The sequence below is a fragment of the Platichthys flesus genome, chromosome 17 (genome assembly GCF_949316205.1).
Source record: "Platichthys flesus chromosome 17, fPlaFle2.1, whole genome shotgun sequence".
In the NCBI taxonomy this organism is placed as follows: Eukaryota; Metazoa; Chordata; class Actinopteri; order Pleuronectiformes; family Pleuronectidae; genus Platichthys; species Platichthys flesus.
Genome location: NC_084961.1, coordinates 14,852,202 through 14,877,320, shown reverse-complemented (window position 1 = coordinate 14,877,320; position 25,119 = coordinate 14,852,202). Strand labels below are relative to the sequence as shown.

Below are 25,119 nucleotides of genomic sequence, written 5' to 3'. Positions count from 1 at the left end.
GCATAGACTGTATGTAAAAAGGTAGTAAAGGTTTCAGGTCACAAAAGTATTTAGACATGTTATATAGGTTTCAGATCACAAACAGTTCAGGTCTGCAAAAACTTACTTTTCAACTACAAAATAGGTTTCAACCACATCTAGTTATTTTTCCACTGCAAGATGAACTGATATCCTCCACCTGTGACCGTCCAAAGCACACATACGCTTTGCACATATTGATTAAATTTGTATCAAGCTCCAACAAGATATTTTATATTTTTCCAGTCTATCATCCAGAATGTTATGCCGTATGGAATCAGAGCATTGTTCAGTTGTCATTCAGTGCACTGACAATACTGCTGCGTATCAGCTCAAAGATTGTGGGTCAACCGCTCGATTCAAGCTATCAAGCAGTACACACCACAGAGTGTTGTCACTGGCAGGTAATATTAAATCTGACCTCTCTCGTGTTTTATTCCACAAATATCAGCTTCTGCCATCTAACAGAAGATTCAGAGTCTCACAGGCTCGACTGAGCAGACAGAAGAACTCTTGTTCCTCAGTCTGTGAAATTGTTCAATCAGAGTTTGAGCTCTTATGTGACGCGATGGACGTCTCGGGATGCACGACACATTACAGAAGAGATTCTGACAACAAAGTGAAAGTGAAAACTAATCTAATCTAACCTGAGGGCTAAGGGGTTGGCACAGCTTCACAGTTACTGGCGACAAAATCACTACATATTGTCAACGATCCCTCGTCTCTTGGTTCGTCCAGACTGAGAGGCACAGCCCGTTGCTGGGCGTTCGCTCTCGTCCCTCCCTGGACGGCGGAAAGATGAGGGCGTCTGTGAGGATGACCCGATACCTGGAGTCCTGGGGAGCTGCCAAACCCTTCGCCAACCTCCACCACCGAGACAGCATGACCACGGACAATGGCAAGATCAACACCACAGTGAGTACAACGCCAGTGCTCTTTTGTTTCTTTACACGCAGACACAGATTTCAGACGTGTCAGTCATCGATAGAGTCATGGTGTGACTCCTGTTTCAGGACGTTCCAATGGGGCAGTATCACTTCCAACGGCGAGAAAGGTGAGCCACACGGCCGAGGAGCAATCACCTCACATGTACGGTATCTTTGCCGGACAAGAGAACATTTTTCATTCTCTGTTTCCTTTACTTGCAGGTCCAAGTCTCAGAGGAGGAGGTTTGAGGAGGAGCTCAACGAGCGAATGATTCGCACCATCGACGGCATCAACTCACAGAAGTAAGTCGTGGCTGCTGTTCTTCTGCATCGCTTTTCATAGCCTCAGGTCCTTCTCATCATGCTCACACTTACAGATACTTCTCACTAAATCTAGTAAATCATTACAAACTTTGGTTTAGAGTGGGTTAAGAGCAAATAAGCCGCGGACAGAATTTGTTACCTTGTCCAAGGTGGTTGTGTTTTCATTACTGTTTGTCTGACATTTGCAGGATTATGCAAAAAAAACTAAACCAAATTTAATGCAACTAAGGGTAAGAGTGGGTAAAGGAAGAACAGACCCAATTTTGGGGTGAGGATTTGATTAAAGAAGGTTGTTATGGAACTTTTTGGTGAATTTCTCGCCACAAATATTCGAGGCCTTGATGACAAAAAAAAATCTGGTAGATTCAGAGGACAGATTTCTATGACTGTTGTAATTTGGTATGGATTGATTGAATTTGAGTGCTGTTGGTAAAGGTATGCACTCTACAGAGTAACATTCTTCACCTTGGCTGCTTATTTATAAAAGCATTTTCAAAATTACAGTTATTCTCTGAAATTCACACAGGCAACACAGAAATATGAAGTGCACGATATTTTCAACGTGTTTCCGGAAAAACTGATATTATATATATAATTAGCATATGAATCATATTTTTTCCATTCATATTCATGAAAAAATAAAAAGCTCGCTGGCTCTACTCAGAGAAAAAACAACAAGTGATGTCTTTTCTTAAAAGCTTCTTTGAAATGTTAATTAGTAATTAGTTATAAAAAAAACAATAAAAAAACAATGTCCATGTTCAATTCATCCGTTTGTTTTTGTTGTATTATAATGTCCGACTCACGGAACCCTTTGTTGATGCTACCATAAAACCTTGTCCCCTCTGTAACGTCTGAACGTGTTTTTCACCTGCGTCTCCAGGCAGTGGCTGAAATCTGAGGACATCCAGAGGATCTCATTGTTCTTCCACAACAAAGCGCTGGAGAAAGAGGTAGGTGAAGGCATACCAAACAGCAGCCATTGTTCACAGGCAGAACCAATCAATTCAAACGCACCAGAGTCAGTGACACCAGGGTCAGTTTTGGCCTCTACATGCTGCAGCTGTAAATTCACAACCAGCAGCGTATAGGACACCCTGCATTTACTGCTTGCGGTGTTGCCTAGGTGGGAGAGAGGTAGTTCTCCAATTAGAAGGTTGTCGGTTCAAACCCCACTCTTCCCCATCTGCATGCCGAAGTTTCCTTGGCAAGATACTGAACCCCTAAATGGCCCCTCATAAATGTTGAGTGTACTAAAAGTCGCTTTGTGACAAAAGCGTCAGCCCCATGATATATAATGTATGATACATGTATTTTGTGTGTCATACTTTATGTAATGTACACATAAGTCTGGTATATTTTATATGTTGCAGGCTCATTGTTTATGTTGACTTTGCTGTAGCCTCTTGTGCCGCTGCTTCTTCAAACAGCCTCACGTCGTTGTTCAGCACAATTAAATCCGAAACTTTCCCAGGATCACACGTCTCTGTTTACAGCACATTGACACCAAAAAGCTCTCTTGACATCTTCGTTGTGTGTCTTCTACGTGTATCTATTCATCCTGAGATATTTGTTTTCTTTTTGTTTTGTTGTTTTCATTTTTTCTCATCTGTCACATACGTCCGCCTCCGGTGGATCTCGCTTTGTGTTCCCACTCGGGCTTATGTTGACAGTTTTTTACTGAGCTGCCAGGAGAAACTCAATTTGCTTCCATTCGCCTTCTCACACACAGCCCCCCCCCCACAGATTGCCACGGAGATGATCTGGAGTTCAGTGCACGTCTGAAAGCGGCTGTTGTGTGTCATCTTTTTTGACAATTTCCCAATTTTTTCTTTTGCCTTATCGTCTCTCAACAGTACAGATCCACCACGTTACCAGCCTTCAAGTACTACGTCACCTGCGCCTGCCTCATCTTCTGCTGCATATTCATCGTGCAGGTCCTCGTCTTGCCTAAGTAAGTCCTGCACCCCTTCACGGAGATTACATGGCACATTCCCCCGTGGCATCAGCCGACTACAGCTGTGGCGGCGGGTTGATGTGAGGAAGCCATTTGACGCCAGCTGTCTCATCAACAAGGCAGCGCTGAGAATGAAAGAGGCAGGGGAGCAAGAGGCTGAATGCTAAAAAGCAGGTCGAGATGAAGGGGCACCGTGTCTGCTAGTCATTACAGACGAGGTGAATCGAAGTGTTGCCTTCTCTTTAATTGCATAGAGAGAAATTCACAGCCTTGCTAATTTACTGCTCCTGGGAACCAGAGGTGTGATTCAGCATCTGAGAGGCCATTGATTTTCTAATTCACCTCTGTCTCACTCTCTTTATCTTCGCTCGGTTTGTCGCAGCATCGCTGTGCAAGTACAGACATGGCGGCATCTGTTTTATGGCAGGGATCCTTAAATCACATGTGCTGGGTTCCTCCTCAGAAAACATACACACACTGTACTGCTATACAATCCACTGTTCTGCTTAGTCATTGCAAATGAATTACAGGTTTGAGGAAGATCATGTTAGGACCTTCTTTACAATTATGAGCCTGGATGTAACAGCAGCGGGCCAAGAGGTGCCAAGTGGATTTAAAGTAGTGTGTGTGTGTGTGTGTGTGTGTTTGTGTGTGTGTTTGTGTGTGTGTGTGTGTGTGTGTGTGTGTGTGTTACAGAACTGCTGTGCTGGGGATCTCCTTTGGCCTGGCATTCCTGGTGCTGGCTCTGATCCTGCTCCTTTGTTTTGCTGGTCACATTCTGGTGGGTTTGCACACACAACTGCAGTCGCCTGTCTTTGCTGAATCTCTGCTTGAGGATAGAATATGCATAATAAAATAAGTAAATAATACGTTTACACATACAGCACATACTTGTCAGGTTATTCCAAGTGTCAATACATTTGTCACCATTCATTCTTTAGAGCTCAGTGTAGTTGTCTTTATACTTTTGTGCATTGATCCACTTACTTGCTCCAAGATTTCAGCAACCTCTCTCCTGAACATGTTTTATGTAGAATCATGTGCACATTAATTACTTATACATCAAAGTTACCTTTTGTTTTCAGAGAAGAAACACATATTTGCCCGATCTGCCATGAAGCCATTCAGGAAATCTACATTTACTTTGCCTTTTCGGTCTCTTTCACCTCCAGAAATAACTGAGCAGCAGTAATGAGCAGCTCCGAGGTTTCAAGTCATATTGGATGCCTAACTTTGCTTGTCCTGTTTATTCTTCTTTTCAATTATTTATGTGCTAATTGTCTTAAGTGTCTGAAATTTTGCGTGCATCAGTTATCACTCAACCTTAATATATATCACTAAATACGAACTCATTTTTTTTAAATGAGCTCAACTAGATTGTCAACTTCATGGTGTCTGTATCGGGCAATTGTGGTCTAGCGTAGAGGGTTGTGTCGCTAAGCAAACATTTAAATTTATGTAACTTTTTACTGTAAAATTATTTGCGCTGTGTTTTGTGTTGCTCTTGGAACATGGCATCAGCTGCAGCCAATAGATATAAGGTTTAAGCGAGCTGTTCCTTCTGCCGGCTGTACAATAATTCTTCCATTCACCGGCATTGTGTTGTGAAGTGGAGCGATGGGGCTTGTTACCGAGCTGCGACAGCTACTTGCCGCAAGTGTTTCATGGAAAATCAATGAATGAATTCTCCCCCCTTTACCCATTTTTCTTTTCCTTCTCCTCAAGAGAGCCATGGCACCCAGTAAGTGGGTCACCTCTAATTAAGTGGGAGTATATAAATAACCAAGGGTGTGTCCTGACCCAGATATCAGCTGCATACACTGAGAGAGAGAGAGAGGGAGAGAGAGAGAGAGAGAGAGAGAGAGAGAGAGAGAGAGAGAGAGAGAGATCATGTTTGACGAGTTTGGACTAACCATCAATTTCACACTCAATGTGTTCTCAGTAAATACTGCTGTGGTCACTGGTGAAGGAGCACCCCACTGTGTAATGAGAGGCCGTGTCTTACATTCTCAGTGAGTGTGTGCGCGCATGCTTTAGCTATATGCTCCTGGGCCGGTTTCGTGTAAGTCATCTTTAAAGAGGCATGTTAAAGTTACAGGAGGCGCGCTGTTCGTCTGTGAAATTGTGCATTACGCAGGGTTATTGTGCTCAAACCCATTTCTTAATCCGTGTCTTTTAAGGTCAGATGAGCGGAACTGTTGCTCGTAGAAGGAGCGAAAATAAGAAACATGCAAGTGCTCAGAAAATGTAAGACGTAAAACTCCCTCTGTTAAACGAGGATCAGAGGGAATATCTGCACAGAGCCAGTATCTTCATATTTATATGAGTCTCAAGAGAGCCAGCTGTCTATTAGTATGAGCGGAAATCAGTGGAGTCCATCCACTGCTTCACTCTCTTTCCTCATCCTCCAATCATCTACCATCTCTGTCCCTCTGTGCGTCCTCAGCAGGGGAGGAAGGGGTCCCTCTGCTCTCTCACCTGGTTCCCCACCTCCTCCCGCATCATTGTCACCAATAACCCCTGGCTGCGTTTGGTGCTCACCATGACGACCACTGCTCTCATCCTGGTGATGGCTGTCTTCAACATGGTGAGAAGTTAACATGGTGAACCTGTGCTTTGTCCACGGTTGCATGTTGTGCTCACTGTGGAGCAGTGTGGGTCACTGCAGGTCGTGACCCCGGCTGCAGTGGCACAGTGCATGGACAGGTCTCTTTTTTTTTTATTTGTTGCTTTTCTTTCAGAAAGAGTAATTGCTCTTCAACATCTATCAGCTACAACTCCAACACAATCTACTCGCCAATTGAAGTAAACAGAGACGCCAGAGAATTTGAAATAAGCGGAGCAGAAACCGGCCACTAGCATTGCGGCGGTGAAATTGCAGCGTGACTCACACACTTAAAGCTTATCTTGAACATGGAGCTGCAGCAAAGGACAGATTAATGAAAGTGATGTGTTTTCTGAACATTCGAGCATGTAAACCTTTTCAAGTAATACTTCAAGTTAAACTCATCCACCTTCACATGAGCATGGTATGCTTCTTTTAAAACTAAATAACTACAAAGTATTAAGTTCTGCGAATTATTTGTCAGAGTCATAGACAAAGCATCTGAGCTGGAGATTTTTCCAACAGTGGAAGAGTAGTAGTGCATTATCGCTAGATGTTTAGTAGGCCCTCTAAGCGTCCTAAGACATAGACTGTTCGTACTAAAAATATGAACCGACTCAACATCGTTGAATTTGATGATAAATACGACTCTAACAGCACAAGGTGAGTTCAAGCTCTCGTCAAATCTCTCTTTAATCCAACGCTGCTGTATGATCTTGATGCAAACATTAATATATCATGATTTTTCAGGAATTCCTGACATAGATCACTGCCCATGACGAATGGATTGAAAAAATTACTATAACTGTGAATAATGCTTTATAGTGTATCATAACAAGGCTCTGAAGGTACGATGGTCATAGACATAAAGGATGAGTATTCCATTCATGATAATGGCTGTACCGATTTACCATGAGTCTTATGATCATCATGGGCGGGGCCACGCCAACAAAATAATTTAGTCTTTGTTAGGTTTTCTGTTATATAAGGATGTAGTATATATATAAGGATCGGCCGATAGTCATGAGTGAGATAGCTCATATAAATATTCACAGCACAGATAGGATGGAATGCAGTTGAGGCTGTCTGACATGTCGGCCATGTATGTAACCTATTGCCCTATGGGACATCCGGGGGACATCCAGTGGCCTTGTGGTTAAAGCATAACACATAACAACATGGTTCGATTCCTGCCTGGGGGACCCTCGCTTCCTGTCATACCCCCGTCCCTCTATATGCAGACGCTGACTACGCAATAAAGTCCCCAAACGAGTCTTTGATCTTCTTCCTTTTGTCAGTTCTTCGTAGAAGATCCTGGAGGATCTTTGGAGGACGTCCCGACAACTGCTCCCCCTGAAGTCCTGACAACCACACCGCCTGCTCTGCAAATCATTACTGAGCTTGTAAATCAAAGTAATGACAGCCTGTTGGACTACCAGGAACAAGACACTGGAGAAAACAAATTTTATCTGCCAGTAAGTACAACAGGGAGAGGTCAACATCATGGGCTGAATATGTGAATGACAAATGATTGATAATCAGTGTCCAAAAACTTTAAATGAGATGACATCTTAAACTGCAAAATGTAATAGATTTAATTGATTATTAGATATATTTATTTTCGCTACCTATGGTTGTGCATAAAATAACATCAACAATTAATAAACAAAATGACCATAAAGGTATAGGCTACACTCCACCTTATCCATACTTACATGACATGCTGATCACAGGCCAAATAATAACTATAACAATAATAAACAATAACAATAATAAATACACACCGCTGGTAGCACATTACATTTTTATTAGAGGGCTAGTTCACCGAAAGATTAAAAACTCACTCATTATCTACTCACCACTTTGCTGATGGAGGGGTGGGTGAAGTGTTGAATCCACAAATCACTTGAAGTCTCAGGGGTGAACAGTGTTGCAGCCAAATCCAATACAAATTATGTATCTTGGGACGACTGCTTTAAACGTAATCTACTTAGCTCCCATGCTGTTGCTGTGTGTGATTAAAATTCATACCGGCACTTATTTGTCTTTATTTACAACACGTATTGTATTGAAGTGATATCAATTATAAAATCTAGATAATGTTGGTGTGAAAATTAGAATGAAGAGACAGTTGTGTCAGTTGTTTCCAAACTTCTGGAAAGCTGTTTCATATCTCACACCGAGCAATAAGGAAACTGTCACTTCGGGGGGGTGGGGGGGGGGGGGGGGGGGGTCTGACACAGGAATACTTCAGGCTCACGGCTTTGTTAAGCAAGGTTGACGCCTTTTCAAACACATAGACACGATATACAGAATTACCATGGTTCATCTCAGGTGTTGTACAAACAAAATGTGTTTGTTGTATATGAACACTGATATAATCTGCTGTCAGCAAACACCAGTCCTCTTCTTGCTTCCAAAGCTGACTCACGACCGTTTGAGCAGCAATAAAGCCCCGTCCCCATCTTTTTTATCTACTATCTCACCGTGTCACACTGTGAGTCACTCGCCTTCTTTCTTTCTGTCTGCAGTACTTCATCTACTGTTGTATTCTGGGCCTGGTGTCTTGCTCAGTGTTCCTGAGGATCAACTACGAGCTGAAGATGGTGGTGATGCTGGTGGCCGTCGTGATCTACAACATCATCATCCTGCAGACGCATTCCTCTCTGCTGGACGGATTTAGCAAAGCACTGTACCCCACGAACGAACTGGAAAGGTAGACTTCAAAATAACACACACACGCACGCACACACGCACACACACACGCACACACACACGCACACACACACACACACACGTCCTGAGCAATAATGAAAGAGTTTCAAACGGTATCTGTTTGAAACCCCTTGCACCTTCCGACCCTGCAGCTTGCTCGCGTCAGTCGAGCAGAGCCTATTATAATGACTAATGAGACCGGACGTCAGTCTTCGGGGAAGGACTACTGCTGAGGTAGCACCCTCCCGTATGACTGTCGATCAAGTGGAACCACTGAGAGGAAGATTACGAGCGGCAGAATGAGATACAGCGGTTTTGTGTTGATTGAGCTGAATTCATTTTTCCACATTTGACTGACAGCTGGAGAATCGCTGCAGAAAATCCCATTATGCAAAAAGTTTTGAGAGCAGCAGGAGGGACGATTGAAAAAACTTTTCATCTCAAGCCAATATTCCACTCTCTGTTTCTCATGGCTTTATTAGTAAGGGCGCAATGATTCTGAAACCGTGATGAAAACCTGTTAAGCTCTGATTACTTTTACAGAATACATAGGAAGTATCATTCTATTTCAAGTTGGACCAAACTGTATACCTTGTAAATATTATGGACTTCCAATCATTATAGGGTGATCACCCTAACAGTCAGAGTTTTGCTCATTTAATAAGCTGAAGGTGGATATTGAGATTACGGATCCTATTTTGTGTGCTGACATTTTAGTTTTTCTCTTTGTAGCCCTGTGCTTATATTTTTATGCTGAACATGAACATCGCTTGAATGCGGTCAGACAAGTCAAGGATGATCTGATTCGATTTGGGTTGTCAAAGGTTAAAGTTGCTGCGACCTCACGGAACACGTTTGAATACTTTGTGAACACAATACCTCAAGAACGCCTCGAGAGAAATTCCTCAAATTTACTACAAAGGTTCATTTGGAATCAACGAGGAACTATTTAGATTTTGGTGGTCAAAGGTTAAAAGGTCATGGTCAAAGTGACCTAATGTTGTTGAGAATGTGATATCTCAGGAACAACCAAATGGAATTTTACAACATCTTACACAAGCATTTACTTGGACTCAAGGAGGACCTTATTAGGATTTGGAGGTCAAAGGTCACTGGGACTGTGTCCTTTTTAGACTCTGAACACATTATCTTCAGAATGCCTCAAGAGAATCTTTTGAAATTTGGTACACATGTTTGTTTAGACTCATAGATTAAATGATTTGATTTGGGTGGTCAAAGGTCAAAATCACAGTGTATTTCGGGCTCTAGGTCATCTCAAGTCTGTCTTAGGAATTTCAGGGAATAATTTCAGGTGTTCAAAGGTAACAGTAACCTCATGTGAGTCTGAGAAGAGAATGTAGATAGAAACTGTAATGTGGGCGGAGTCATACAACCACTGTGTCGTATCTTTGACTAACTCGAGAAAAAAATGTAACCTGTGCAATTATGTCCCTCACTGATATGTCATTTTGTCATAGCTATGGGGCAGAATTAGAATAAGATAGATCAGGCTTTCATTAAACAGTCAACACTTATTATGATGATATCATTGTTGTTGTCATTGTTTTCAAAGGATTTGTGGATTACATGATATCGCCACACTCTGACAGCCAATGATCAACAGTGTGTTGATTGTTCTCTCTCACTCTACAGACCAGGAGTCCTGAAGGATCTGAAGACAATGGGCTCCGTGTCGCTCTTCATCTTCTTCGTCACCCTGCTGGTGTTGGCCAGGCAGGTCAGTAGTCCTTCTAACTAACCGGCACAATGATATAACCAGACATTACTACATAACAGTAATATAAAGCAACAGCCTACATTTTCTAGCCTATAGGTTAGAAGTTTATCTGGGTCACTACAGTTGTGTCCATTCTGTTCGGTCATTCAGGGCTGCTGCCGAATCTTGTTTTACAGAAAATCTGTGTCTGACAAGAGTCCTGATATCAGAGGATTTGAAATGATCTTCACCCAGTTCCACAAAAACAAGTGACAGCGAGTGAACCTGCTTTCAAAGATTTGGCTCAGAATGCTAAATGATCAAAATACTTTTTGTTGAGCCAGCCTGGCCCACTGCCTCCATATGAGACCCAGGCTCCGCTGACACAGATCTGCTGTGCATTGGGATACCATCCATCATACGTGACCCCAGAACAGATGTTCTGGACAAGAAGACTTCCCCCTGAGTCTCTGTACCCAAAACGGGGGCTCCCCAGAGAGCCGCCGTTGATCCAAACGGCTCAATGTGTTGTTCGCATTCTGGGTCACCGTCACTAGGAGGGAGGGGAGGCATTTGTTTTTGATGCACAACTTTCCTGTGTAAAACTAAGTTTTCCGTTCAGTGGCAACAGGGTTTGTCGTTCCAGATGTAATTTGAAAATAAATTAGTGCATCAGTTGACATGAAAATAATTCAAGGGTATCAAGGGCGTTCAGAGTGGCGTCACCCTAGGCTCTCGACTCAGATGTGTGAAAATCTGTGCCGGATATGAGGACGCAGGGTCAAACCGCTTCCAATTTCACATGCTTTCAGCCTGCTGCTTACAAAAATTTGCCTTACAAAATTGTAATCATCCACTCTAATGAGTCCTTTCCCTGCAATTTAGTCAGAGGGAGGAGAAAGCAGGTTAGGAGAACGGAGGCATCTGTAATTTATCCCACAAGAACTGCTGCACGATGGAGCAAAGCTCATTCACAAGCTTGTTAGCGGTTTTTCTAAACAGCATTTGGAATGAGTCTTCTGGCCTAGTTTGTGGACTCCTGGAGTTCCTGTTTTCAACACTCAAACTGTACATTCACACATGCAGGCACACACAGATGGCTCAGGCGACTATCCTCCTCCAAGGCTCGAAGCGAATCTGTATTTTTCCGCGAGCCTCAGGCTATCGACTGTACAGCACCAGATCTCAGCATAGAGCTGCACTGGTAGAGTCCTCTAGATTGGCACCATACTTCAATCCAAAAGGAAAAAATACACAACGCCACATACATCACCCAGACGGCTACCCACACACATGAAAGATATGTCACGGGAGACTGAATAATGCTCCCACACACACCCACGCACACACTGAAGCGGCCGGCCCACAGGTAGCCTGCAGCTCTCAAAGATATATATGAGCATAATGGTGGGGTGTTCAAGGCCCCCCCCCCCCCCCCCCCCAATCTGATCCCACTCACACTGCCGGGATGTTTTGACCCCGAAAGATGAGTCTTGCTGACATATTCACTGTGTTCAGAAGTCCCGTAAGCATGAATAAACAAAACAAGCGGTGGCTATCTTTTATGCAAAACAGTCCTATGTCCTCGCGCTTTCCTGAAGCAACGATATTGGAGCTTTTCAGTGTCGTTCTATTGGGACATGAACGCTCTCGATTTAGTTTCAGTTGGTTTTACTGTTTTTGGAACTCCTATAAACAGTTTGGCGATGATGATAAGAGGAGACTCAGACAGGCCGTTTGTAGGAAAACGCTCTAATGCCATGGACACTTTCTGTGGCTATGAAGGACAAGCAATTGACAAAAGTGGAAAGAAAGAAATAATTTGATATTTCTGTACTGCTCCAAATACTTCTTTCCACATTTATTTGTGTATTGCCATTTTCTGTGTCCGTGTGCTGACAGACCTAAATCAGTCTAAACCCTGATTGGTTACAGCACTGTAATCAACTTTCCTTAGCATGAACTGTTCAGGTGTATCCCATGTACTGGCCGACTCTAAGCAGAACTAGTAGACCAGACGACCACATCTTCCTAACCAATCAAGTTGGAGACTCAGTTTAGACCATCTACCTTAGTAGCATATGGACACAAAATACGGAAGTAAATAAATGCATAAATATACAAATAAATCCATGTGTAAATAAGTAACTGAATGTAGAAATACATAAATAGCCTTTTCATTGCAAACTGTTTTTTTCATTGTGTATAAATGTATTTATTATTTATTTTTCTTTATCTGTGTCTGTTCTACAGACGATGCATTTGTTTTTTCTCCATTCAACCTCCGGACCAAATCAAATAACAGAACTTCCCTGTAAATTAAAACTGAGTTAAATCCGGTGGCGGTTTCTACTGTGGCCTGTAGCTGTGGAGCGGAGTGCTCGGTGTGAATGACGCAGGTGTCTCTTTACTCTGTGTCCTCCTGTAACAGAATGAATATTACTGTAGGTTGGACTTCCTGTGGAGGGACAAGTTCAAGAGGGAGTGTGAGGAGATCGAAACCATGGAGAACCTCAACCGGGTTCTGCTGGAGAATGTTTTGCCGGCGCACGTCGCCGAACACTTCCTGGGGCGCAACTGGAAAAATGAGGTGAATTCCAGAAAAAATATGAATTTTATTTCACCTCATCGGTATCATCTCCTCGCGTTTTTTGCTCCCTTTTCCAGTGCTTGTTTATTCTTTCCCCAGCTCCTTTTGTGCTGGACTCACCAACTTTGTAGTCATGCTCACAAAATAATGTATATCCCTCATGCTCCGAGGCTTTGAGATGCAGAAGTGCTGCTGCTTTGACAAGCTCTGTTTATAATTCGTGGTATTTTAAAGTTTACATCCAGAATATTGGACATGAACGCAGTTATTTTTTTACTGATCTACAGTTCAGCATTACACTTAATTCTGGGAGTATTTGTGCTTTCAGTGGACGATAGCCAAGACAGTACATTTTTTCACCAGACAGGTGTGGCATGCTGAAGAAACGATATGACTTGCATATATTTTGCCTGCGAGTATTTAGCAAATCATTAAAATTGCAAATTTGTGACAGTTGCAACACTTTCTCCATAAAACGTTCCATAGATTTCTGTCCACTTCTTCAGGGAATGATGACCTTTTTTTTGCTCACGTGACAAAGCCAGAGGAAACTTCACGAATCAGGGAGCGAGTCGCGGTGTGGATGTCCCACCCATACACACGCTTGGCCAATCACGAGTCAGTCTCAGCTGTCAGTCGTGACGTTTCACCCTGTTTTTATAGCATCAAATAACAAACTAAAATTATTATTATGATTTGACATGCCTTGTGACTTTTAAGATTGGCCCATGTCCCATCCACCGACAAGGAGGAGGCAGGGTTTATTACCTATACTGCAACTGGCCACCAGGGCGCGACCAAGGCACTTTGGCTTCCATCTTTATATATAGTCTATAAAAAAAACGTCCCTGTTCAGCTTTGTCAATTCACGTCTTTTGTCAGCTCATTATTTTAGTTCCTCATCTCTTACACACAACTTGCATCACTTTATTTCCCACCATAGTTTCACAAACACATTAGTCCTCTCTTTCTCGCTCCATGCTCTGCCCCTATTGTGTGCTGTCCCAATATACATACTGTAATTGATGTAACCTATTTGCTATCATACTAACATAATTCCCTTTCCTATATTTCTCCTTAATTAGCTCCAGTGTTGTAAATTTGAGGTTGTGCTTGTTGCCCCCATTTGCTTTTCTCTTACGTCAGTTCTCCCTGTGACGGATGTTTTCACCATATTGCCTCTGCAGTGTCCCCGGAGAGTGGATCAAAGTCTTATCTCATTCATTTAAAGGGTCATTGTTTGGCTGATTGATTTTCTTTCTTTCCTTCACTGATCAGGATCTGTATCATCAGTCATACGAGTCGGTGTGCATGATGTTCGCCTCCATCCCGGACTTCAAAGAGTTTTACACGGAGTCTGATGTCAACAAGGAAGGACTGGAGTGTCTCCGTCTTCTCAACGAGATCATAGCAGACTTTGATGAGGTAAACTCCTCGCCTGCTGATAAGCTCGGCTGTGTCACAATGTTTTTCCTGCTGCTTTGAGCGGAGGCCATCGGTATCAGCTGACATCACATGTTGTTTTTTTTCTGCTCCTCCTCGTGTTCGGCTCGGTCCTCAGCTGCTGTCCAAGCCAAAGTTCAGCGGCGTGGAGAAGATAAAGACCATCGGCAGCACCTACATGGCTGCAACTGGACTCAATGTGACGCCAGGACCCGAGTGCGCACAGGCACGCCTCTACACACAAGCACACATAGACACATGTGGACAGCCACACATATTTAAGTGTTTCAGGTCAAAGGTGGAGTTTTATTTGATTACAGAGGACCAGAGCTGCTTTTCAGGATCGTCCCATTTCAGAGTGCCAGCACAGTTTTGACAGCTCTGAGCTTGTATTCAGAGAACTTGTCATTTCTCGTTTAGGGTTCACAAAACATGACGAGGTATTTGGCGCTGTCCAAATACATTTGGAAGCTGTGTGTGGGTTGCTCTATAAAATGTGCCACCAATACTATTGAAGCATTAGTGATTCATTACGACACTCATCTGAAGACATCAGTGTATTCACTGGCAGCTGGTGAGATCATCATTCAGAAAAGGGGCAGCACATTGTGGTGTAAAAAGACAAATCTTTAAATGGTCCCATTGTTTTTGCTTCATGGTTCATAAACTTGTATCACATTTAGAGGAAATATTAGGATTATGACATAAAGGCTGCTCTAACATGTTGTGCTGCCGCAGAGGAAATGACGCAAAACTGAGGATATAAAAAATGTATTTGCCTGGAAAACATTCTTTCAATTCTTGACATCTGTCACAGAGGATGAGCTCGAAAAGACGGGCGTATGAAACATGGTAACTGTCTGAGAAACAAAGTCAGTGGAGCAGTGGTCAATGTGAGCTCTCTACAGACGTCCCAACCAGACAGACATTTTCATAAGCGGCCAGACACTGTTTCATCTTCAGGCGGCCGTCCAAAGTTTGATGATAAGATTGCAATCTGAATCAATTCATGATGTGTGGTTGTAACAAGGTGATTTTGTATGGAGCACAGTGGGTTAGGGTTAGGTTTGTGAAGAATTACTTCATGACACTGAGATCAGGAGTAAGAGCAACATTCAGTTCTAATGTCATTCAAATGCAAAGTGCAGTAATTATACTCAAAAGTTAAAACGGACTAAAACGCTTTAACGTAAGATTAGTGGTAATGCATGATGATGTCATTGTAGGAAGAAATGTTTAGACAATGACCACTGATCTGACCTATGACCCCAAAGTCCAGTCTTCACTTGTACATGTACTGCAGTTTGTACGGCAGCTGGGGTCAAGTGTCTCTGCAGCAGTCCTGGGTACTTCCCAGCTCCCACCAGCTGGTTGGACACGCTCCTTTTCATAGTGTGATGTTAAGACACATGTCATGGAAGCAATGGAGGCTTGATGCCTGCGTCAGTAACTTCATTCCATTCAATTGGCACAGGAACGTTGTTCAGTTCCCGGAGAAGGAAGAAGTTAAAGGCACTCGTACAGCACACACTGAACCTGCACCAAGGCCCAACCGTCTCCTTAAAATCAGTCAAGCTGCACCAGGATTTCACACACTCATAGATATCAGCTTCATATTCATCAAGATCCATGAACCATGTTCTGGGGAAACGCACTCATAATGTCAACATTTAATGGGTTCTTCCTTGACCTTTACTCCTTCCATCAAGTTTCATGGAAATCTGTTTTCGTTCCTTTCTGTTTAATCTTGCCAACAAAGAAACAAACAGCAACAATAAATGGACAGGGTGAAAACATCCTCTTATTCAGAGGTAAAAATATAAAAAAGAGATAATAAATGACCTCCATAACTTAGTCACTGGCCTACTTGCGGCTCTTCCGACGTAACATGTTTCCAGGTATGTTTTCTACACCGAATATGAGACACCAGAAAACGTTGTCACTGTTTGATTCTTTCCTAGGAAATTTAGCTTTCATCTTTTTAGTTGAGGAAAGGACATTATAAGATTAGAGCTCCGACATCCAAACGCTCTTAATGCTAATTTTAATAAATGAGTTTTGTTGTTGTTTTGTCCTCATCCCTTTGACATCTCCACCACACCAAAGCTTGACACGCTGCTGCGCCTGTTACGGACAAACCACTAGGATTGGACAATCGCTGTTTGTAGGAGGAGTTTATCAGCTGCAATTGATGAACAGAGCAAAAATATACAGTGCAGTCCGTTCAGAGCTACAAAAATGAGCTCCAGAATGTTTTACTTCTTCAAAAAATCCAAAGAGGCAACAGGATATATGGTTTAATGTCAATGCAACAAGCTACAATAGTAAACACGCTTCATGAAAGCGAGGCCCCGTACACACCTGGTATTAAGATGTGGTTCTTGGGATTCGATCTCGAGTGGACAGCTCTAAGTACAGGTGTGAATGCACTGAGGTCGAGTAGCGATACGATCACGCAAGACCACATTCGGAGGTGGTCCGGGCCACATATGAAGGACCGCATACTCAGCTGACCCACCCGCTGCAGTTTCTCTATGAATAAAAAGTATTGTTTCTCTTCTCGTTGATTTGTTTTTGACAACTGCCACAATATCGACACCGACCGCCACATAATGATCGAAACTTTCCTTATTTGGTTAAATCTGTCTTATCATCGCAGCTGCACAAGATTCATTCACACTCTCCTGACTCGTCTCTCTATCGCCTCTTGGCTCTATCTCCTTTTGGCTCGTTCACACATTAAGATCAAGATGCATTTAAGATTAAGATGTTGGTGAACCAGGCACTCAGACCTGTCCGCTTGTGAGCCGATCCCAGAAACCACATGTTGATTCCAGGTGTGTACGGGGCATGAGGTTGTCGCTCATGGGGATCATGCTCCTATATGTATTTAGTCATCCCAGGTTGTCACTGCTTATTTGTCAGTTAGATATTCTCAGAGATATACAGTTCAAACAGCTCCTTCAATGGGTTTCTCATTTCTCTCTGCATTTCCCCCACAGGAACATGACAGACAGTACATGCACATAGGCACGATGGTGGAGTTTGCTTTCGCTCTAGTCGGGAAACTAGACGTCATCAACAAACACTCCTTCAACGACTTCAGACTCAGAATTGGTGAGGACACGTTTTTCACGCACGGTTTTACACACAGTTTTTTCACACAAAGATTCAAACTCAAGAGTTGGTGATTGTTCAGGATTTCATTGGTGGTGTGTGTGTGTGTGTGTGTGTTTTTTTTTTTAAGGGATAAACCACGGCCCAGTGATTGCAGGAGTTATCGGGGCCCAGAAACCTCAGTACGACATCTGGGGGAATAGTGTAAACGTGGCCAGTAGGATGGAGACCACCGGGGTCCTGGGAAAAATACAGGTGAGCTGTCTAATAAAACACGTGTGTGTGTCTGACGGTGTGTCGGTGAGGTAGTCACGTCTTTGTGTCCCCCCCCCCAGGTGACAGAGGAGACCAGTCTCATCCTGTCAACGTTGGGCTACATGTGTTCGTGTCGAGGCATCATCAATGTGAAGGGCAAGGGGGAGCTGAAGACCTTCTTTGTTCACACGGAGATGACCCGATCTCTGTCACAAGGGACTGTGATGCCTTGAGTAACCCAAGAATTAGTCTGACACACACACACACACACACACACATATAAACACAAAGTGGCCGTAGAAGTGATTTGTCATGCGCTGTAACTAAAGCCCATTACCAGCAGTCTACAGCGCCCTGGATAGACAATTGTCGGAAAAAAAAAAACTTTTGTCCTTAGCACCGCGACGTAGAGCAGGGCCGAGGTTCGCCGCAGAGGTCCTTCAATGCCGCGTTTTCCACATCTCAAGTGTAACAAGGACTTTGCTCTGAGGAGTGCCTGACTAAAGAGAGGCTTGCTAAATAGGTGCAGCTCTCAAGGACTGCAGTCGCCCGTCTGTAATATAGTAGTGGTGAGGGGCTCAGTAGATTAGCCATGCCAAGCTGTTTTTTTTATAATTTATATATATGCACGGCTGTTTGGCATTGTGGGCTAGTTTTCTTCCATTTAATTCCAAATGGATGTAACAATAGTTTATCGTTGTATAGCTGAGCGGATGCCAACAGTTAGTCAGCGTGATGGGTAGTTTGCCAGAGCCTGTGAATTGTATTTAAAGATTTTCGAGCTGTGTCTGTGTCCCTACTGAGAAGGAGGTGGACTCAGCCACAGGATTCAAGGGGAAAGAAGAGGTTTCTTTTTTTTTTTACGATCCATCTTGGAACCAAACAAACAGCGACGTGTGTACATGTTCACTGCCATTCTTTTGTTATTCATTAAACATTTGTATATAAATGACAGCGTCCTCTGTCTGTGTGTCTGTGGTTCGAGTCCAAGTGCAACGATCACAAGATGTTGTCACAGTTCAAATAAATGATCAACAGGTTTTCCTGTAATTGTGGCCATCAAACAGAACAGAATGAATGAGTAGAGTCAGTGGCTCGGTTCCCAGTGTGTCCCAGTAGCTCTAACATTAAAAGCTAAACAAACATTTCAACATTTCGGGAAATACATACTTACAAACTCTGCTAGTGAGATGAGAACATGTTCTGTTGGCTTAGCAAAAACACTAAGATTTGTAGGGTTCTGTGAGGAGGGTTGACTGTTCCAGTGCTATTTCTTTACAATAACGCGTATCTGTATGAACAGACAGATACAGACTCACTCACGTTTGGCCTGATTGTCAGTTTGGCTCGATCAGGAAATAAATCCACAGAAGTTTCTTTTAATAATGAATAAACATGCTTATATTAACAGGCAGGAAGCTGGTGGTCAAAGACACACCAGAAATAGCAAGCAGGTAGCAGGAGCCAGAGAGACGTAGGGTGTGTGAAAAGCTGTGAAAGAGTCTATTTACAAAATAGCTCTGTTGACACACTTGACAACTACCCGACAGACTGTGTGGTAAACACACCAGAACAGGAATTAGAGCAATGGAAGCTATGAAGAGCTGCCGCTGATTTGGGCTGTGACCAAAATCCCTCACTTAACATTATATAGTCCACTCTAGAGTGAATTTGTCATTTTGTAGTGCTCTCTGAATGTTAAGTTAAAAAATGTTAAACACTATATAGTGGACTCGTTTCCCACAGTGCTTTGAAACGTCTTCTTATCAAGAATATCTGAATAATGGTGGGGATAAAGTGACAGGGTTATATTCTCCTGCATTTACAAAGATCAATTAAAAAAAAGTTTATGTCCCAAATATTCATGACGCCATGGTGTGTTTCATGACAATCTGAGTTGTGGAGCAGCACAACAAAAGGTTTATTTCTACATTATAACATGGTCGTTCAACATGCTTTTCTTTTTAAGTGCTGATAGTAAAGTTTAATATCGGACAACCTTGTACAATATATATATATATATATATATATATATAATTATATCTTGCGACAATGATGTCATTGCTGGCACAGAAAATGCGCAGAGTAGTTTCTGAAAGGGTTTTTTCCTTCGCCGATGAGCTCACTATATAAACCTTTCAATAGAAGTCCTCTGTAGTTTATAGCGGTTAGTGAATGAGAGGGGGATTTATAGGAAACAGTCCTGATGAATACAATTAAACACAGGTGAGCAAGTGACTGTTCAGAAAGGAAGTATGAGGATGAATTTGCTTTGTGAGCTGTGAAACACACACTTTGCACATTAGCTCCTAATCCTAATAAATAAACAGCAGACAAATTGAATTACTGCATCCCTGTTTGAGAATAAAAGGTCTGATCTGCCGGAGAACAAAGCAAAAGCAAATTAGAAAAGTCTCACAAACAATCCTATGATGGAGGAGTTTGGTCTCAGTTGCATGGGTTCAGAACTGAAAACAGAAACAGGAATCAAAGAAGTTGCAAATCAAAGAGGTAAGTGAAGCACAAAAATAAGTGTATTTACATAAGAGAACGGAGGAGAAATCCACCATGAGGAAGGCACCGGGGCGAGAATATGAAACTGGGACTTTTGCAGTTTATGTAAATGTATCTCCGTTCCTCTTTTTTTTCTGTGTTTATTAAATTCGAAACTAAACTTGAGCTAAAGTTTTCTTCAGGAAATCAGCAAAAAAGTTAGTTTCACCAAATATTCCCCTGAGACTGGTTGAAATCGCTCCTCTCTCCTGAATGTTCGGTGTTTCAACCACATGCAGGACTTTCGAACAGGAAGGGATTTCCTCAATAACAGGCTCTGTCAGTTCAGTAACGTTGTTCAGGGCGTTCAGTGTCTTTCAGAAACCACCACACTGACGGCAGAGAAGCAAACTGCGATAACGGGAGAAAAGGCTCTGATTTATAAACCACCTGACCCTGCACATGATGTGAAGCCATTCAAGACTCTTAGTTATCATAACACAAAGAGATGTGATCTCAGGCTTTTATTCAAATTACGGATTGATCACATAAAGGTTCAACTGCAACACTTTGAATACATCGATATACTTCAGGTGTTTAGAGGGGGGCCACTGATCCGTATCCCTCCGCCACATTCCAGATAATCCCATTTTTCATGAAGAACTCGGTTCTGACACAGGCCACATGTGCATACTGACGGCCCGTCACGTCGAGGGCGGGAACGGGACGATGGCCGTATACTGAAGAGGAGAGCACCGGCACGGCTCTGGACCTCTCCTGGGAGTGAGAAGGACAACAAGGCCACAAAATGCAAAGCTCTGGTTTTGAATGGTGCAATTTAATATTTATTACGTCATGTTAATGATGAAATGTTTTTTCAAGTCCAACATTTTCACTGTGGAATAGATTATTTCAGGATACTTCAAAGTATTGTAAAAACAGTCGCTCAATAAGTTCAGAGAGACTTATATGGCTGTGTTCAGGACCTCCCTGACTACCTACATACGGGAATATCAAAGATTTTTACTGAATATATTTGGAGATTTTTCAAAGTAAAGTCCAACATTTTCACTTTTTACAATTTTTCAAAGTAGAATAGATAATTTCATGATACTTCAAAGTACTGTAAAACACTTTGCTCAATACGTTCAGAGAGAGACTGATATGCCTGTGTTTTGGACCTCCCTGACTACCTACATACAGGAATATCAACGATATTTACAGGATATATATGGAGATTTTGAAGTAAAATCCAACATTTTCACTGTTTACAATTTTTTTAAATCACTGGTTTTAGTAATAACCATAGTGATGAATGCATTCTAATTAGATGTGTCGTCCATGTATTGTGCACGTCCACTCACTGGCCTGTGCTAATGGAAAAGAGCCATTAACAGGATTTGTTCCACTTGTGCTTAGAGGCTTATTGAATTTTTCTGACCGTTTCTATGATTGAGGTTTAACTTGCAAACATTATCTATGAATTGAATTAATTTGAGAACGTTGTGCAGACTAAAATGTGCATTTCTGTGTTAGTGTGTGAAATGAATTAGATAATATGATGCATAATATGACCTGTTAAAGCATGTATGTAAATACACTGTATACATATACTAAAGCTTTGGAAACCTGATCATTTGCAATCAAGTGTAATATGATACATTATTGCCAGAAATGAAAAATGTCCTAACAAATGAAACAAGTAGCTACACCATTTTTTGGGGGGAAACTTATACAGAGCAGCCAAGTTTCTCTGAGTATTTCAACAGACTTTCGAAAACTGACTCCGAATTCAGAACACTAAGTTCCTGCTCCCGGCTGCGATCGATTCTCTGACGGGTTGTATATTAAAAAAGACACACAACTATTTTAACAGAAACACAAACCTCCTAATTCAGCCAGAGCTGACAGCCGCTCAACTCACTCTACTTATAAACCTAGCAGTGTGTGTGAGTGTGTGTGTGTGTGTACGGCTGCTTTGATCACTACCTGCTATGCTTTCAGTGACCCAGTATCTCACAGTGAGCTAGTTTGCCTTACTTTAATAATTACTCCGCAGAGAAAAATAACAAATGTCGCAAAACTTAAAGACATGTGTCAGCCAACACATGGTAAAAAGAATGCAGTGGCCCATTAGAAATATAATGCATCCTTAAATGTATACTCTTTCAGAATTATTAAACTCGAAAAGCACCACTGCCTCTTTCCTGCAAAGCTCAGAAAGTTACGCGTTTGTGACAATGAGCAGAACTTTCTGCTGGTTTTCAGGAAACAGCGATGATGATGAACGATGAATTGCATTCCAATAAAACAGTTTATTTTATTGACATACAATGTATATTCAAGCCTGCATGGCCTGTTTAGTGAATAAATTCCTAGTCATTATGGTTTTGAATTTGAAAATCTACATAAAATATACATACTAATAAGGGATATAGGTGCCTGGTTAAAACATTGCTGATGGTAAGAAGCCCTCACACAAAAATGGGGAAGAGTGGACCTTCGCAGTCAAGAGTAATGGATAGAGATTGTTGAGAAAATTGGAAATGTAAAAGTTTGCACATCCCCTAAGGCTACAAGACAGACAGCTGGAAGAGAAGTAGGAGAAACGAAATTTTATTAAGAACCAAAATGGTGACAAACACTGTGGAGAAGATTAGTTAATAAAAACTGAGAGAATGGATGAAACGAAGGAGGTGTAACAAAAACAGTTCTCTTGTTTGTTCTCTATGACTTTATAAATGTTGAAAATATCAATTAAAGTTTAAAAAAAATGTTACATACAGTGAATGACAGAAAACGTTTTATTCCAAGACAAACATTTTTGAGTAATGGCCCATGACTGCTTATCACACACACAAAAAAAGATTTCTGATAATGAGCATAGACAGGTAGAGCTTGACCTATATGTTTTGGGGGATTTGGGATTGTTTCCAATACCGATACTGCAATAAGGAGGTAAAACATGTCCAATGCAGTTGTTGTACATATATTGATACACTGAAAATGTTTGCCAATGGTTCTTAAGATGTCATTATCAAACCCTAATGACCAAGAAATGTATCTAAGGCTCAATATTTTACAATTTAACCAAAAATTTAAGTTTTATAGCATATATAAATATAAATAAAAAAAATAAATAAAGACCAAATATATTTTTCCAAACCTTTGCCCCCAACTTGTCTAAAATCAGCAGATTTTAGCACCCAACTGATAATTCAGGCAGGTTCTACTTATGTGAGGTCACTACCTCCTTGTTTATGTCCAGTCCTCTTCCTTTAGAGTGTTTCCTGTCGTCCCGGTGAAGTTTCATATCGTAACCCTCAGCCTGGTGGTACACTCGGTCATACATGGAGACTTCAGGGACCTGCAGGGGGGAGACAGAACAAGTGTTTGGCATCCTAAGCCCCTCCTCGACAGGGGGCCATCATTCCTGCAGGTTACACCGAGGCAACAACCACAGCAATCACCTCTCAGGACCACTTTGGTCTTGCTCCAACATTAATGGCTCGCATGCTCAAAGTACATGAAGCAGAGCAACACTCTCGGTCCTCTGGTCAGACTCAGCAGGCTGCTCCACAGAACAGGATTAAAACCTTTAGCGAGGAAGCTTTTAGCGTTTCTGCTCCAAGCCGCTGGAACAATCTGTCTGAGGACCTGAGAGCTCAAGTGCAGAAATCTTTAAACATAAGCTACAAATCTATTTCTTTAGAGAAACAGGTTTTGATTTATAGACATTACTCATTTTATATTCACCTATTTTGTTGCATGTGTGTTGTAAATGTTATTCTATTTAACCTGTCTGTTATTATTATTATTAATATGACGTGCTTTTGGTCCCCTTACATGTTTTTGTTTTCTGTTAGTAGCATATAGTATACTGTTGTATATTCCAGGGACACATTTAAATTTCAGGAATATTCCCGGATTTAATTTCACAAATAAGACAGATTGCAATATCCATTTGTCTGGAGCAGACAACTCTAAAAATGATAATGATAATAATACTGATAATAAACTAGCCATTTCTTTAAAAAAGCAACACGCACATCTTTATACCCCCCCCCCCCCCCCCCCACTACTACTACTAGCCACTATAAAACATGGCTAGTAGTAGTAGTGTTGTATTACTACTAGAAGTAGTGTTTTATTATTATGATCATCATGATCCTTATCATTATTATTATTATTATTTAGTCGTTGTTGCGTAGAACATTTGAACTTGTTATATCTTGTGATTTTGTCCCAACATAATCATATATAATTATGAATGTTAATAGTTTAGTTAGGCATCGTTAGCTGAGCTAGCTCGTCGGCTACACGCAAACAGCTGCAGCAGCCTCACCTTGGACTCCTGGTGAAAGTACGACATGTCCTCTGGTTCTCCTCGTCGGGGCGGGATGTAGCTGAAGGCGGACAGGGTGGACAGAGGTTTGCTCTGAGCCTGGAGGGACACGTCCATCTTCACAGCAAAGTTCATGTAAAAGTTCAGAGACGCAACAGAGGTGGCGTCTGTGTGGTTGCTAGGATACCGAGGATACCCTCTCCACGTCATATCTGGTGTGTTGCCTTCACTTGCTTCTTGTTTTCTGGACTTCAGAGCTTCGGGCTACTGTACATGCTACCTGATGTTCCCTCTCCTAGACAATACATATTTTATAGTGGCTGGTACAATGAAGTCATAGTGGGACCATTTCAGATACATATATAAATATATCTGTATGTATACTCAATACAATTCTTCGCTGGATCATTTAGCTTATTTGGCTAACAGCACTTTATATTTAATATTTTATGTTATGTTTTTAATTGCCACAGCTCAACGTTTACGTAATTTTAAAACCTTTTTACACCTCGTACCGTACCTGGGTAACTTCTGTCACTGATTAAATACGTCCTGTTATTCAAAGAGCAATAAACGGTCTCTTAGTTGATAATGTGCTCAGTTTATTTAATGCA

General features: G+C 41.9%; 2 protein-coding genes across 3 annotated transcripts in view; one reads left to right on the top strand and one right to left on the bottom strand.

Moving 5' to 3' along the window:
- Nucleotides 1-18,621, top strand: part of adcy2b (adenylate cyclase 2b (brain)) — a 50,598-nt gene extending 31,977 nt beyond the window's left edge. Inside the window, exons 10-25 of one of the 2 annotated variants that reach the window (XM_062410359.1) lie at nucleotides 757-933; nucleotides 1,032-1,072; nucleotides 1,167-1,247; nucleotides 2,152-2,221; nucleotides 3,125-3,222; nucleotides 3,922-4,006; nucleotides 5,675-5,812; nucleotides 7,129-7,305; nucleotides 8,362-8,546; nucleotides 10,199-10,283; nucleotides 12,694-12,852; nucleotides 14,131-14,277; nucleotides 14,414-14,521; nucleotides 17,298-17,412; nucleotides 17,543-17,667; nucleotides 17,748-18,621. In XM_062410359.1, the coding sequence (XP_062266343.1) occupies nucleotides 757-933; nucleotides 1,032-1,072; nucleotides 1,167-1,247; nucleotides 2,152-2,221; nucleotides 3,125-3,222; nucleotides 3,922-4,006; nucleotides 5,675-5,812; nucleotides 7,129-7,305; nucleotides 8,362-8,546; nucleotides 10,199-10,283; nucleotides 12,694-12,852; nucleotides 14,131-14,277; nucleotides 14,414-14,521; nucleotides 17,298-17,412; nucleotides 17,543-17,667; nucleotides 17,748-17,900 (1,944 nt within the window). In that variant the 3' untranslated portion in view covers nucleotides 17,901-18,621. Of the gene's footprint in view, nucleotides 1-756; nucleotides 934-1,031; nucleotides 1,073-1,166; nucleotides 1,248-2,151; nucleotides 2,222-3,124; nucleotides 3,223-3,921; nucleotides 4,007-5,671; nucleotides 5,813-7,128; nucleotides 7,306-8,361; nucleotides 8,547-10,198; nucleotides 10,284-12,693; nucleotides 12,853-14,130; nucleotides 14,278-14,413; nucleotides 14,522-17,297; nucleotides 17,413-17,542; nucleotides 17,668-17,747 lie in introns of both variants that reach the window. The other variant, XM_062410358.1, reaches the window with a different exon arrangement.
- Nucleotides 18,622-20,650: 2,029 nt separating this feature from the next.
- On the bottom strand, nucleotides 20,651-24,665 carry cfap90 (cilia and flagella associated protein 90). Its single transcript, XM_062410414.1, has 3 exons — nucleotides 24,506-24,665; nucleotides 23,411-23,527; nucleotides 20,651-20,937 (listed from the first exon to the last, which is right to left on the bottom strand). Exons 1-3 carry the CDS (start codon nucleotides 24,638-24,640, stop codon nucleotides 20,758-20,760), a joined length of 432 nt encoding a protein of 143 aa, XP_062266398.1. The 5' UTR covers nucleotides 24,641-24,665; the 3' UTR covers nucleotides 20,651-20,757.
- Nucleotides 24,666-25,119: the final 454 nt, after the last annotated feature.

Bases quoted from the DNA above. Each gene is read 5' to 3' on its own strand.
- cfap90 (XM_062410414.1), bottom strand. From the start codon at position 24,640: ATGAACTTTGCTGTGAAGATGGACGTGTCCCTCCAGGCTCAGAGCAAA. The intron at 23,528-24,505 runs GTGAGGCTGCTG...TCCCCCCTGCAG, and splicing joins ACTTTCACCAGGAGTCCAAG to GTCCCTGAAGTCTCCATGTA. The intron at 20,938-23,410 runs GTAGTGACCTCA...TCTCACTCCCAG, and splicing joins GACTGGACATAAACAAGGAG to GAGAGGTCCAGAGCCGTGCC.